The 16,140-nt window shown below is 40.5% G+C and overlaps 1 protein-coding gene across 1 annotated transcript; it reads right to left on the bottom strand.

The window, feature by feature from the left end:
* Window positions 1-1,569: 1,569 nt before the first annotated feature.
* LOC123995911 (transmembrane protein 151B-like) lies at window positions 1,570-14,546 on the bottom strand. Its single transcript, XM_046299572.1, has 2 exons — window positions 14,339-14,546; window positions 1,570-3,957 (listed from the first exon to the last, which is right to left on the bottom strand). The coding sequence occupies exons 1-2, from the start codon at window positions 14,360-14,362 to the stop codon at window positions 2,506-2,508; spliced, it is 1,476 nt and encodes a 491-aa protein (XP_046155528.1). The 5' UTR covers window positions 14,363-14,546; the 3' UTR covers window positions 1,570-2,505.
* Window positions 14,547-16,140: the final 1,594 nt, after the last annotated feature.

Here is a 16,140-nt window from a genome sequence, read left to right on the forward strand (position 1 = left end):
TAAGCGCAAACCAGATGGGATGGTGTATCGCCGCACCCCGACACGTCACAGCTCCTCCTCCATGCTTCACGTTGGGAACCACACATGTGGAGATAATCCGTTCACCTACTTTGCGTCTCACAAAGACACGGCGGTTGGAACCAAAAAGCTCAGATTTAGATTTATCAGACCAAAGGACGAATTTCCACCGGTCTAATGTCCATTGCTCGTTTTTCTTGTACCAAGCAAGTCTCTTCTTATTATTTATATTTTTTTATTGAACCTTTATTTAACTTATTGTTGTCCTTTTTCGTGGTGGTTTCTTTGCAGCAATTCGACCATGAAGGCCTGATGTGTCTATTGCTTGAACTCTGTGAAACATTTATTTGGGCTGCAATCTGAGTTGCAGCTAACTCTAATGAACTTATCCTCTACAGCATAGGTAACTCTGGGTCTTCCTTTCCTGTGGCGTCCTTATGAGAGCCAGTTACATCATAACGCTTGATGGTTTTGCAACTGCACTTGAAGAAACTTTCAAAGTTCTTGACATTTTCCAGATTGACTGACCTTTGTGTCTTTAAGTAATGATGGACTGTCGTTACTCTTTGGACTGTCGTTACGCTTATTTGAGATGTTCTTGCCATAATATGGACTTGGTCTTTTACCAAATAGGGATATCTTCTGTAGGCCACCCCAACCATGTCACAACACAACTGGCTCAAACACATTAAGAAGGAATTAAATTCCTCACATTAACATTTAACAAGGCACACCTGTTAATTGAAATGCATTCCAGGTGCATACCCCATGAAGATGGTTGAGGGAATTCCAAGAGTGTGCAAAGCTGTCATCAAGGCAAAGGGTGGCTACTCAAACATAATGTGTATTTTGATTTGTTTAAGACTTTTTTGGTTACCACATGATTCCATATGTGTTATTTCATAAGTCTGATCTATTCACTATTCTAATAAAAGAAAGAAAGAAAAGCCTTTGAATGAGTAGGTGTGTCCAAACTTTTGACTGGTACTGTATGTTGTTTAGGTGTGTGTTTTTTAAGCCAAACTTAAGGTTTAAAGGACCCATAGTCAGGCACTTAAATCCCTAAACAAAGAAGAGGTAGTTTGAAGCAAATTATTGTATGCATAATGAAAATAATTTTGAGAAAGAATAGTAAAATTGAAAATAGGGGACATGCTGAGGTTATTATTGACAGCTGATGTAATTATTTAATCAGAAATATATTAAAATGAAGTGAAGAGTGACAGAGTAATATTAAGAGTAAGGAACATGATGTGATGAAAGACTTCTCTCATGGATTCAGTTTGAAGTCCTTGTGTCCTTTAGTCCCCCTGTACTAAATTATTCATGGCTCTGACTATGTTGCTATATTTAGAGGGCCAGGAAGTGGAAATGCCATTGCATCCTGTGATATGTTACTCCTGCTAATATCTCACATCATCATCATGAAAGAGCATTAATTCCAGAAAAACGTTTTGACCTCGAAACAAACAAATACACCATTCCATAGCCCAAAATGAGTTTAGATTTTAATGTTTAAATTGAGAACCATGAGCAAGAGGGAGAATTAATTATAGACGGTTTGAATTTACTTTGATACATGCAGCAACATTTTTAAATGTCCAGAAATGCATTTACGGGGGAGGAAAGGTCTGATTGTTTTCAACTTTTCCTGCTTGCAATAATTTGTGTGGTATGATGGTTTTCCTTGCCATCTCCAAATTGCTCTCTAAGGCTTGAATAAATATTGTTTATGTTCCTTAAATTCACACCCCACTTATGAGTCATCTCCAAATGGAGGCCTCTACTGTTGAGCTGTGTTGGGATTTTCAGTCACAAGATATCCCTTCTAAGCCTCTCACAAAATAACCAATTTAATCAATTTAATCCAACATCACAAACAGATGTTCTCATTAAAGTTGCACAAAATGCACTATGATTTAAGTTGGAGTTTATTCTTAGGCCAAATGTCTGTTAGTGTACCTTGCTTACACATCTCCTCTATTTATAGGTCATGTAGAAGCTAGCATGAACTGATATGAACAGAGCATTGTGATTGGTCCAGAATGGTGGTGTTGTGCAACATCATTCTCAGAACACTAAGTCCATTTCTCTCAGACTGACTATGCTTGTGAATGTCGTTTTTTCAAACATTCTTTGAGATAGTTACATTGTCTATTACTTACTATGATGAACATATCACTGGAGGACACCTCATTTGAGATGGGCTGGGCTACAAGGGAAGGTATTGGAAAGGTGGAGTGAACATGCAAAAGGTGCATTTAATCCAGTACTGTATGGAGTTTGTTTTTGACAAACTGTTGAAAGAAGTCTGGAAGGGGTCCGGAATGCCATTGGTGTGTCGCTCTGTGGTCCAATTGGGGGGAAAAATAGATCCATATAAGCCTTCCCTGTAAGGGAAAAAAATATCTATTATTCAGTCATCAACCTCCAGAGAGAAAGGACAGTGACATTACATTCCTTGTTCAGGTTTAGACTAGGTGGGAGTCATAGGGTGGTCTCCACGCAGGATCCGTTCATGTGCAGCGAATGGTTCAGGCAGCCCTCGTTGCGGTGCACAATGAGCACGGGGAAGTAGAGTGCATCCTGGTAGTCCGGCGGGTTCTCCTCACTAGCTGGCTGGTCCGACGGTGTCAGGCAGCGCGTGCTCTCTGTGGGGCACGACGTCTCGTTGAGGCTTCCGCTGCTCCGCCTCAAGCAGCTGCGCCATGAGCCGTACAGCCGCGACAATGACAAACGGCTGGCGCTGAAGGGGATATGTGGGCTAGTCCCATTGCAGATACTCAGAGCACTGCGCGAGAAGATGGATGAGCTGCTGATGGTGCAGTGGCAGCGCTCGCAGTTCTGTCGGTAGCTGCCATAGCTGCCGCACACAGAGTAGGTGTTCGCATTGCTGCCGCCACCTGAGGAAAGCTGAGCAAGGTCCATGAGCACAGCCTCGGAATAGCTGGGCACCAGCTGCTGGTTGGAGCGGATGTGCCACTCCAGCTCGGTGCTTTCGATGGTGTTGACCCTAGGGATGTGGTGGCAGTATGGTCGCTCCTCGGATGGTCTGACAGGGACACAGTCGAAGCCGAACAGCTTCTCCACATGATAGTGGAGGTAGGCTGTGCGGTACTCGGTCAGCACACGCAGCGGCCAGGAGAAGGTGAAGGCAGCAGCTGCCCAGAAGACGTAGTTGGACACGTACCAGGGCAGGTGGTCCAGGTCTGAATAGGCAATCATGTACTCCTTAAAGTCTACATTCTTCAGGTGCATGCCCTCGCGGGCCTCCATGTAGTCGTCCAGGCCCTCGTTCTCGGTGAAGAAGCGGGCCCGCTGGGTTAGGTAGGAGTTCTCCGACTCCACATTGGCAAAGCTAAAGCACTTGGTGAACCTCAGCTTGGTGACGGGGAAGCTGTCCAGGCCCTGCAGCTGCTTGGAGATGTCGTTCACGCCACAGTTGCCATAGTTAAACTCCGCCTCGGCCACGTGCGTGTTGACACGCTGGTGATACACTTGCGTGGTGGTGTAGGCGTCGCCGTTACGGTAGCGCGTCACTTGCCGCGTGCGCCGCACATAATGGTAACTGATGGCCTTCCACCAGATGCAGGGTGTGGCCTGCTGCATGCACCCGATGCGCTCGCCCACACTCTCCACGTCCACCTTGTACAGCAGTGCGTTGTGGGTGCGGCAGTGCCAGCACTCCACCAGTTGGACCACATATAGCATGACCATGAAGGCCACAGGAATGTAGATGTATCCGTTGGAGCAGGGGCTTTCGTGGTACATCATTGACTTGACCTTGTAGGCACTGTCGAAAGAAAGCCGCGTCACCTTGGTCACGTGGCACCAGGTCATGGCCCCCACGCAGCCGTACATGAGTAGGGACAGGAGCAGGCATTTCCAGTGGCTATCCCTGCACAGGGACGTACTGAGGGACTGCATCAGGGGCCGCTGCTGCACAGGGGGAAATGGAGAAAGAAAATAGCAATGAGTCTGGGAAAACATACCTGTAAGCATTGTTGTGTTAACCATTATACATACAGTGAGAAAATACATATCAAATGCACAATGAGTATGATGAATTGATGGATATTTGAAGCAATGGCTATCTTTTAAATAACTCTATAGAAACAGTAAACTTGAAAGAATTTGAGGCAAAAGCAACTACTCTTTGCAACACATTAAATATTCAGCTTTCTAAGTGCTTTGACATACTGTATCTTATGTATGAGCAAAGAGCTGCGTGCTCATGTCTTTGCTTGTTATGATCAAACGGTTCAGACTTTATCTGAACTTTCCCACGATCAACCTCCCCACGAGAATCTTTTTGTTTCCATTTCTTTTTCAAATTTATACTATTCAATTTTTCATATTTTTTCCAACACCAGATACAAACATACACATGCGAACATTGATTTACAGACGCACACAAACAACGACTACATCTCATCAGCCCGGATCCGCATGCTCACACTCCCTTCCCTAGTGTCTGCATTATTGTTTGCCACATGGCCTTAAATTGTACAGATTTGTTATTCTCGGTCGACTATGTATACATTTTTTTCAAGATGAGTGATGAGAAGAGAATCAGCCCATTGGGTATCTCACTATACCCCCATATGCCATGTCTTGAAATATGCAGACAGACAGATTAAAAGTGCATTTACATTGTAATACTTCTGTCAGACAACTTTATAGCTCTGACCATTACTTTTGGACTTCATAGCATTCCTAGAAAGCATGGATTATTGAGTCATTTTTAGTTTTACACTTAAGATATGACTCTGCTGAGGTATATCCATCAGTGCTGTAGAATTTTTTATTTTGTCTCTTGTATAATATATTAATTCTATACAATAGTTTATACTGGATTAAGTTTACATTTTCGTTTACTGTCATTTCATTAGTTATGCTCCAACATTCCCTCCATCTTGTGCCAACATCAGTTATTTTTAAGTCTTGGTTCCAATAGTTTATATTTTTTCTAATTAATTGGATAGGTTGGATACTGTATGCTCTCTGCAAGATTTTGTATGTCTTACCTATCATGTAAGGGGTAGCCTAGTGGTTAGAGTAGGTGGACTAGCACCCCGCTATCATCCAGAAGGCGAGGTCAGTACAGGTGCATCAAAGCTGGGACCGAGAGACTGAAAAACAGCTTCTATCTCAAGGCCATCAGACTGTTAAATAGCCACCACTAACATTGAGTGGCTGCTGCCAACACACTGTCATTGACACTGACCCAACTCCAGCCATTTTAATAATGGGAATTGATGGGAAATGATGTAAATATATCACTAGCCACTTTAAACAATGCTACCTTATATAATGTTACTTACCCTACATTATTCATCTCATATACATATGTATATACTGTACTCTACAACATCGACTGCATCCTTATGTAACACATGTATCACTAGCCACTTTAACTATGCCACTTTGTTTACTTTGTCTACACACTCATCTCATATGTATATACTGTACTCGATACCATCTACTGTATGCTGCTCTGTACCATCACTCATTCATATATCCTTATGTACATATTCCTTATCCCCTTACACTGTGTATAAGACTGTAGTTTTGGAATTGTTAGTTAGATTACTTGTTGGTTATCACTGCATTGTCGGAACTAGAAGCACAAGCATTTCGCTACACTCGCATTAACATCTGCTAACCATGTGTATGTGACAAATAAAATTTGATTTGATTTGATTTGATTTGAAATTCAAAACTCCCGAGCTGGTAAGTTTGTCGTTCTGCCCCTGAACAGGCAGTTAACCCACTGTTCCTACGCCGTCATTGAAAATAAGAATTTGTTCTTAAAGGTAAAAAAATATATTAAAAAATGTGAACATCTCTTTCCCTCAAGGTTGCTCTGATGTCCAAAAGATTTCAAATAAAACATGTTGTGATATGTCACTTTTAAGTTGCATCAATTTGAAAATATCTACATTGGTCAGACCAAAATAGATTTTGAATTATATAATGGAAATAAATGTATTTCCTGTTACCAAGTCATTTGCGGTATCTATGCCTTTAGTTTTCCATGTGGACCAATTTATTGGTTAATTCTGAAAAGCTATTCAAGGATTGTTCCGTAGGGTTGCGTTTTTAGGGAGTGATATTTGTTCTTGTAGAATAAGTGTATTTTTCTTCCATATTGTTATAGCGTTCTTAACTATGAAGTTGTTAACGTTCTTAGCTTTATCCTTTGAAAATAAAAAGATTCTGGGGATGAGCATGAGCATCTTCAATATGTACCGATTGTTCCCCTTTAGTGCATTTAACTATATGGCACAAGTAAAAGCCTTGAGTAGTGAGTTGATACAATTCCAAGTCTGGAAGCTTAAAAACTCCTTCACACTTAGGAAGATGTAGAACTTTATTTTTTATTCTATGACCGGGTATACTTTTTTAAAGAATGTCTTCGGTGGGTAATTGGTATTACCAAAAATAAATACATTCCATTACATTCTGAAGAGGCTTATACTAGCTGTAAGATTTATAGGAAGATTGTACCATTTAATTAAATCTGCTTTCATATGTGAGAGCCATTTTGGAACATGTGAACTTTCATGTCCCTTAATTACAAACTTGTATGCTATCTGGAAATATGAAAAAAAAATGTTAAATTACGAGTTAGTTTAGCTACGGAAAAAGTGAGGAACCTTCCCGCTAGCCATGATTGGCTGAGATAATGGGGGGCTGGACATGCCGAGAGATGAGTTCGGATTGGTCTGCCAGGTTGCACGTGTCTGTCTATAACATGAGCTGGTCAGTATATGTAGGTAATCCTTTCTAACGCTGCTTTTTTAAAAGGTATCACGTAGTAGAACTGCAAAACTGATGCTCTCCTCTTTCTGGAGGACTGAGATTTGAAATCAGTGGAATGCCGGATGGAATTAGAGAATGATAGCTAAGGAGATGGAGAAAATTCTGCCATTTGATTGCAAATATGCAGAGGAAGTGAAAAAGAGAACACACAGAAGGCTGTTGTTCTGTTTCCGGATTACTTCAAATTTAGGTCAACCATGGCATCCGTGACAGAGAGGGAGAAGCGTCCATCCAGGTAAGATAGTCTTAACTACATTTTCAGATATTACACGTTTCTAATTTTGTCAAAAATAATTACTTTCTCATTGTTCCCAACTGTAGTGTATGATATACAATTTTCTAGCTCTGAGTCTCTATTATTATCCAATGTAAAAATAAAAAAACATTTCAAATTTTGCAACATAAGACCGAATTGAGCCGGTTGGTCACATAATTGTTAAGTAAGTTATATATTTGTTTGTTGTCAGCTAATATTTTTTTGTGGTCCACTTAAAGGATTGCTGTGGAGTGAGTTATTCTATTTCTTTTCCCTATGACTATTATATTGATTTTTCCAGATTAATTTTATATCCTGATATTTTTCAGTATTCTGAAAATATACCAAGGGGACATTTAGTTTTCAATATTGGTCAGGTATATCAGGAGTTCATCCGCAAATATGTTTAGTTCATATTCATGTTTACCAACACTGATACCTGATATGTTTGGGTCCTGTCTAATTCTTTCTGCAAGAGGTTCAAGTGCCAGTGCAAACAAGAGGGGGGAGAGGGGACATCCCTGTCTTGTGCCACTTTGTAAAGCAATTTCATCTGAAAATGTATTATTTGTGTATATTTTTGCTTTAGGACATTTTCTATAATATCTTTATTAAATCTATTATTTCAGCAGGAAAATTGAAAGCTTCCAAAGTTTTGAATATAAAAGGCCATTCAAGACCGCCAAAAGTATTTTTGGCATCAACATCCATTATTCAAGGTCCATTAGTCTAAAAGGCTTTGGACAGTCTATTGCTTGAAAGATTTGTGACCGACTGCCATGATCCGGTCTTATGTTGCAAAATTTGAAATTGTTATTTTTACATTGGATAAAAGCAGAGACTCAGAGCTACAATATGGTATATCATACGCTGCATTTGAGGAACAATGGGAAAGTAATTCTGCTTTGAAAGTTGATCAACTTGTAACCTCACTTTTGAGAAAATGGCCTTTGAATGTTTTGCTACTACTACTGGAGAGCTCTTCTTTGTCTAAACCCATTTAGCATCGTTCACACCCTCTTAACTTGTTATGGCTGCAATCTCGTTAACGGGATAATTGTCATCAACAACCGCTGAATTGCACAGCGCTACGTTCAATGAATATTACTAAAAATATTTATATTCATGAAATCACAAGTGCAATACAGGAAAACACAGCTTAGCCTTTTGTTAACTTGAAACTACACATCCCAGATCCGGGAGAATTGTCATCAACTACACTAATTAGCATAGTGCAACGGTCAAAAAATATTACTAGAAAATATTAATATTCATGAAATCACAAGTGAAATATAGTGAAACACAGCTTATCCTTTTGTTAATCACCCTGTCATCTCAGATTTTGAAATTATGCTTTACAGCCAAAGCAAGACAAGCGTTTTGTAAGTTTATCGATAGCCTAGCATAGCATTATGTCCAGCTAGCAGCCGGAAGCTTGGTCACGAAAATCAGAAAAGCAATCAAATTAACCATTTACCTTTGATGATCTTCGGATGTTTTCACCGACGAGTCTCCCAGTTAGACAGCAAATGTTCCTTTTGTTCCATAAAGATTATTTTTCTACCCAAAATTCCTCCGTTTGCTTGTCACGTTATGTTCAGAAATCCACCGGAAATAGCGGTCACGACAACGGTGAGAAAAAATAATCTAATTATATCATAATATCGACAGAAACATGGCAAACATTTTTATAATCAAACCTCAAGGTGTTTTTCAAATATCTATTCAATAATATATCAACCGGGACAATTGGCTTTTCAGTAGGAGCGAGAGGAAAAATTACTACCTCTGTCTTTTACGCAAGAATCACTCTGAGAGCCCTCAGCTGGCCACTTACGCAATGTAGTCGTTTACACTACACGTGAAACTACGTCACAATGCTGTAGACACCTTAGGGAATACGTAGAAAAGAGAATCTGGTTGATATCCCTTTCAGTGGCCAATAGGGGTGCATAGGAAGACAACGGTTTCAAAACATGAGTCACTTCCTGATTGGATTTTTCTTAGGCTTTCGCCTGCAATATCAGTTCTGTTATACTCGGGGGCGACAGGGTAGCCTAGTGGTTAGAGCGTTGGACTAGTAACCGGAAGGTTGCAAGTTCAAATGCCCAAGCTGATAAGGTACAAATCTGTCATTCTACCCCTGAACAGGCAGTTAACCCACTGTTCCTAGGCTGTCATTGAAAACAAGAATTTGTTCTTAACTGACTTGCCTAGTTAAATAAAGGTAAAATAAAAATACTCACAGACAATATTTTGACAGTGTTTTCTATCCTAAGCTGTCAATTATATGCATATTCTAGCATCTGGTCCTGAGAAATAGGCGGTTTACTACTAGTGCCCCCTAGTTTCAAGAGGTTAAGTTAAATCTGTCGTGTCAGATTTTGAAAATATGATTTACAGCGAACGGAATCCAAGCGTTTGTGTAAGTTTATCGATCGCTCGACAAAACATGAAGTACACTTAGCATCAAGTAGCTTTTTCACGAAAATCAGAAAAGCAATCAAATTAATCGTTTACCTTTGATGATCTTCGGATGTTTTCACTCACGAGACTCCTAGTTACACAATAAATGTTCCTTTTGTTCCATAAAGATTATTTTTTATATCCAAAATACCTCAGTTTGTTTGGCGCGTTATGTTCAGAAATTACATTTACATTTACATTTAACCTCATAGTCCGACCCACACCGCATGCGGTCGCGTAATCATAGCCTCAAGCTCATTACCATAACGCAACGTTAGCGATTTCAAAAAATCGCAAATGAAATTAAATAAATATGCCTGCTCTCAAGCTTATCCTTTTCTTAACAATCCTGTCGTCTCAGATTTTCAAAATATGCTTTAGAACCAGAGAAAATCAATAATTTGTGTAAGAGTGGTGATAGCTAGCTTAGCATTTAGCGTTAGCATTTAGCGTTAGCATTTAGCACGCAACATATTCACAAAAACCAGCAAAGGGATCAAATAAAATAATTTACCTTTGAAGAACTTCAGATGTTTCAATGAGGAGACTCTCAGTTACATAGCAGATGTCCAGTTTTTCCTGAAAGATTATTGTTAGGACACAACGTTCCGTTTGTTACTATGCATTTGCTACGAAACTAACCGAAAATTCAGTCACCTACACGTTCGAACTTTTTTCCGAATTAACTCCATAATATCGACTGAAACATGGAAAACGTTGTTTGAATCAATCCTCAAGGTGTTTTGTCATATATCTCTTCATTGAAATGCCGTTCCTGGAAGCCTGCATTGTTCTCAGATTCGGATGGAAAAATACTGGTAGGTGACTTTTTGCGCACCAACTTCCACACAGACACCGTGTTTTCGGGACCCCTGGTAAATGTAGTCTCTTATGGTCAATCTTCCAATGATATGCCTACAAATACGTCACAATGCTGCAGACACCTTGGGGAAACGCTAGAAAGTGTCCGTTCATTCCTGTCGCATTCACAGCCATATAAGGCGATCATGGAAAACGTACCGTCAGAAATCGCTCAAACATCTTGGTTTTGCCTGTAGCTTTTGTTCTAAGGCACTCACAGTGAAAATCTTTGCAGTTCTGGAAACGTCAGAGTGTCTTCTTTCCAAAACGATCAATTCCAAGCATAGTCGAGCATCTTTTCGTGACAAAATATTGCGCTAAAAACGGGCACGTCTTTTTATCCAAAAATGAAATACTGCCCCTAGAGTCTTAAGAGGTTAAGTCATTTAGCAGACGCTCTTATCCAGAGCGACTTACAAATTGGTGCATTCACCTTATGACATCCAGTGGAACAGCCACTTTACAATAGTGCATCTAAATCTTTTAAGGGGGGGGGTGAGAAGGATTACTTCATCCTATCCTAGGTATTCCTTAAAGAGGTGGGGTTTCAGGTGTCTCCGGAAGGTGGAAATCCACAGGAAAGAGCGGTCACGACAAAAGAGACAAATTCCAAATAGTTTCCGTAATGTCCACAGAAACATGTCAAATGTTTTTTATAATCAATCCTCAGGTTGTTTAAAATATATAATCGATAATATATCAACCGCAAATGTCTTTATCAGTAGGAGAGGGAAAGCAATGGCTGTCCAAACTCTGTTGCGTGAGCAAAACTCATGCGATCACTTGACGGGATGTTATCGTTCTGGCTAATTTTTCAAAATAAAAGCCTGAAACTATGTCTGAAGACTGTTGACACATTGAGGAAGCGATAGGGAAAGGAATCTGGGTGATATCCCTTTTAAATGGAGCAAAGGGAGGAGTTTTCAAAATAGAGGCCACTTCCTGGTTTGATATTCCTCAGGGTTTCTCCTGCAATATCAGTTCTGTTATACTCACAGACAATATTTTGACAGTTTTGGAAACTGTAGAGTGTTTTCTATTCAATACTAATAATAATATGCATATATTAGCAACTGAGACTGAGGAGCTGGCCGTTTACAATGGGCACCTTTTCATCCAAGCTACTGAATACTGCCCCTGCAGCCAGAAGAAGTTAAGCTTTAGCTCCACCAATCTCCTTAACCTCTTGAGACTAGGGGGCAGTATTTTGATGTTTGGATGAAAAATTCTCAGGCCCAGAAGCTAGAATATGCATATAATTGGCAGATTATGATAGAAAACACTCTAAAGTTTCCAAAACTGTCAAAATATTGTCTGTGAGTATAACAGAACTGATATTGCACTGTGAAAACCTGAGGAAATTCCAACCAGGAAGTGCTGTTATTGTGAAACCTCTCTGTTCCATTGCATGCCTACCCTCCATTTGAAGGGATATAAACCAGATTCCTTTCCCTATGGCTTCCACATGGTGTGGAAAACAGTCTTTATACATAGTTTCAGGCTTTTATCCTGAAAAATTAGCGAGAATGATCACATCGCGTCAGTGATAGCTGGGTGTCCCCAGATTTGTGCATACGCGAGCAGCCTGGAGCAGATCTTTTCTCTCTCTCTCCTATTGAAAAGGCTACCATCCGGTTGAAATATGATTGATTATTTATTATAAAAACAACCTGAGGATTGATTATAAAAAACGTTTGATATGTTTCTACGAACTTTACGGATACTATTTGGAATTTTCGTCTGCCCGTGGTGACCTGCACGAGCCTGTGGATTACTCAACAAAACGCGCCAACCAAATGGAGGTTTTGGATATAAAAATAATCTTTATCGAACAAAACAAACATTTATTGTGTAACTGGGAGTCTCGTGAGTGCAAACATAAGTTGAAGCTTACTGGTGTAAATGAAGATTTGTGAGACTCAAATCGTGTGCATGAAATAGCTTGATATTCAATAACGGTATGATTGAGGTCGGGGACCAAGCGAGTGTGGTACATTAGGTATTACAGTTGGAGCTGGTACCGGGGAGAATGTTTAAAAAGTCGCGGACTTGCAAATGAGACGTTTGCACAGAGTTATATCATTGAATATTGATGGGGTGTGCATGACTGTTGGAAAAAGTGTTCAACTCTATTAACGTAAAATTCTGTGTGTAGATTCATATGAGGTTTGAACTATACTAATATTGTAGAATTACATAATCAACATCTGAACATACTTACGTTACACATTAATTGAGCCACTGAGTAAGATGTAACGGGAGACGGGACGATGGGTGTGGTCGATGTAAGACGGGAGTGGTGTTCTAACCAAGTGCTGAGAAATAAGGTAGATTAATTTTTTTCTTTGAATTAATTTACACAAGTACTTCCCGGTTATTGATTTTGGTTTGATTGATCAGATAACACCATTGAAATTAAACAGGGGGTTAAGGTATACTAACATTAGAATCTGTTTTCATTATGGGGAACAATGAAAGGCCCACAGAGTGGATTGCAGGCTGATTTTTATGTTAAAGGGACAGTGTACGTTTATCACAGTTGTGTGTGTGTGTCTAATGGCAGGGTATTTAAGAAGTATTTTGGGGAGACAATTTGGAGAAACACGAATGTATGACATGAAACATCGAGACGATTATTTGAGTTTGAGGGGATTATCATAATTATTAGGTTTTGTTTTTGTAGTAAATGTTTTGGGTTTAAGGGGATTTCCATGTTCCCAGAAACAAGATATCTTAAAGGGGTACACTCACATATGGAATATTAGGAGTTTTATTTTCTGAGTTTTAATTACACAAGTGATTTTTTTAAGATAAAGGGTTCTTTAATATGTCTAATATGGTATGGAACATGAATGTAAGGGGATGGTGTAACCTCTGACCTGCTTTCATGGCTCTCCCGGGTGGTCTGATCAGCCACAAGGGGGTGCCATTTGAATACTGTTTTTTTAAATTATAGTGGAGTAATTATAGTAGAGTATAATTAACCTATATAAGGACTTTAGAAATTGCCACCATAGACATGTTTTTCTTTTAAAAAATCCATGAGTTTAGATAAAGCCAAACAGTGAGACATTTAGTTCAAATTTGGAAACATGAGAAAAAGAGCTACAGACAGATAGCGGGAAAGGGCAGAAAGAAGAGCCCTCCCCCGCACTGCAGATACCTTGAAGGTTGGAGAGCAAAGAGGAGAAGTTTTAGAAGGGGAGACAGGACGAGCAAAGATAACAGATACTGAGTGGAGACAAAAAGGGAGAATTGGACATATGGAGAATGAAAGGGGAGCTCCTACATGATAATGTCAGAACAGAAGGATAATATACTAATCTTACCTAAGTCATTATTTAGAGTAGGTAAGGTTGTTTTTACCTGGGCAGAGCCAGGTATCAAAAGGGGGATGGGTAAATTGTGGTCTAGGATAGGATGGGGCCTATTGGATAATAAAATCATTTTTAATAAAAAAAAAAACATATTTGTCATGAGTGGCGCTCGGTGGTCGTTGTCACCGGCCTATTAGCTGCCACTGATTGTCTTTCCTCCCCCTCCTTGTATGTTTATTGGTAGCACCTGTTTATGTATGATTAGTTTGTCTTTATTAGACAGCCGGCCCACCTGGTTGTTGTGTGGGATTATTTCAGTGTAACCCTCGGCTCTGTTGTAGAGGTACGGTTTAGTGCCCGGTCGTGACTTTTCCGTTGTACATTTTTCATTCCCTGTGTTTGGGGCCGTTACTATTGTGAGCACCCTGTGGTGCGTTGGTGCTATTAAAGACGCACAGCATTGCACTCTCTGTCTCCTGCGTTTGACTCCACACCCACGACACCCGGAGCATTACAATATTCTAGCTAACAAATAGGCATAGAGGTTAAAGATATAATCAGAGAGAACAAATGAGAAACTGTTTGTTAACCAAACCTGTATGTCCAAGATTTTATGCATTGCAGGTGAATTAAAGGAGAAGGTGATTCACTCAATCCAGTCCCTGTGGAGAATAGATGTGAAGCAGCCCGTTGGGAGGGCCATACCAAGTGCTCCTGGTGACAGCCTTCGTGGTAGCTACCTGGGGACATATTACACATTGTTGAAGGGTAGGACACTATGACACTGCCGAACCACCACAGAGTTAGAGTGAAGAACCAAAAACAAATATGGCTCAGGGTTACACTCTCTTAGGGAAGCTTCCCTGACCCCGCCCTCCCATCACTGTGTAGCGTTCATAGAAGTGAAAGTGTGGTTTGGCCTCTGTCTGCTGATGTGTTCTCTGGGAGAGGGTGGGGCTTTACAGGAGTGTCAGTGTACCTGTGTAATGGGGGAGGGTGTCCGTATGGGGATTACATGATAACCAATTTGGGACGGTTCTAGGATTGGAGAAGAGGGTATCCTTATAGCATAGGGGATCCCACAAAGGTGGATAGGTTTTCAATCATATGGGGGAAACCTGGGAGCACTGTTGAACTTTGTAAATGTGATGAAATCCTACTAGCCATCAAAACTATTAAGCTCTCTGATGCAGGGGCTTACACCCTCGGACTACAAAGGACCAGGACAGACACGATGGGTGTGTTTTCTATTAAGGTGCTGCCAAAACCACAGAGGTCCCAGACGAACCAGAGCCAGACACACTCATCTACCACCCCTGGACCGAACCTGCCACCTACCACCACTGTGTCAAATCTCATTCAGGTAATTAACGTTAGAGACTATTCAGCTATTGATCAATTAGGCACGGAGACTGGTTTTGATGGTAGGGACACTTTGTGGCTGTCTTATATGAGGTATACAGCTAAGACCCTGAAAAGAAAGGACTGCATGAGTTACATGAAACATTGGTCATGCTAGACCTGTTCATAGACGTAGTGCTCCATGGACAGAGGATGTAGTTGACATACACACTAACCTGTTGGTAGTACCAGTGGGGGTTCCTCATGAGTTTCAGGCCTTGGGTAGGAATGATGGATTCTGGCACTTACTACCTATTATAGGTCCAGCCATAGTGGATGCAAGACAGACTGCATGGATTAATTACATCTACTATAATTAACAGTGTTTTGTGAATTACTCCCGTGATGCACTCACTGGTATGTCTGAACAGCTTGAGGCCACATCTAGGGTTTCCAGAATAGACTTGCTTTGGATATGCTTTTTGCCAGTCAGGGGGGTGTCTGCAAGATGTTCGGTGAACACTGTTGCACGTATATTCCTAATAACACCAGTCCAGATGGTAGTTAAATGTAAATGTAAATGTAGTATATCTAAGGCCCTTAGTGGGCTTGATGCACTATCTGCTGAGATGAGGACCATGGCGGGGGTGGAGGAGTCTGGACTGTTCTCTTGGTTGGGAGCCTGGTTTGGTAAGTACACTGGTATGGTGGTTACTGGATTTCTGACCCTAATTCTTGTATTTTTGTTATTGCTTATGTGTTGTGCTGCTTGCGTCATACCGTGTTTTAATTAAGATGTCTGTTACAGATGTGAAGGCTTCAGGCATGATGCCTTTGCTTGATACTCCAGTTGGAGATGCTGATACTGAATCATGCTTTCAGGGGAGGATGGGACTGACTGAGGATGACCCATGGTATGCTGTGGGTGAGGTAGTAGAATAAATATTACACCACCACAGTTCCTTGTTTTACATTTTTGTTTTATGATAAGTTTTCTTTCCAGTATGTTTGTTCTCCCTGTTGTGAAGGTTTGGAGTCCCTGGGTGGCATGGTGCC

This window comes from Oncorhynchus gorbuscha, linkage group LG14 (genome assembly GCF_021184085.1).
Source record: "Oncorhynchus gorbuscha isolate QuinsamMale2020 ecotype Even-year linkage group LG14, OgorEven_v1.0, whole genome shotgun sequence".
Classification (NCBI taxonomy): Eukaryota; Metazoa; Chordata; class Actinopteri; order Salmoniformes; family Salmonidae; genus Oncorhynchus; species Oncorhynchus gorbuscha.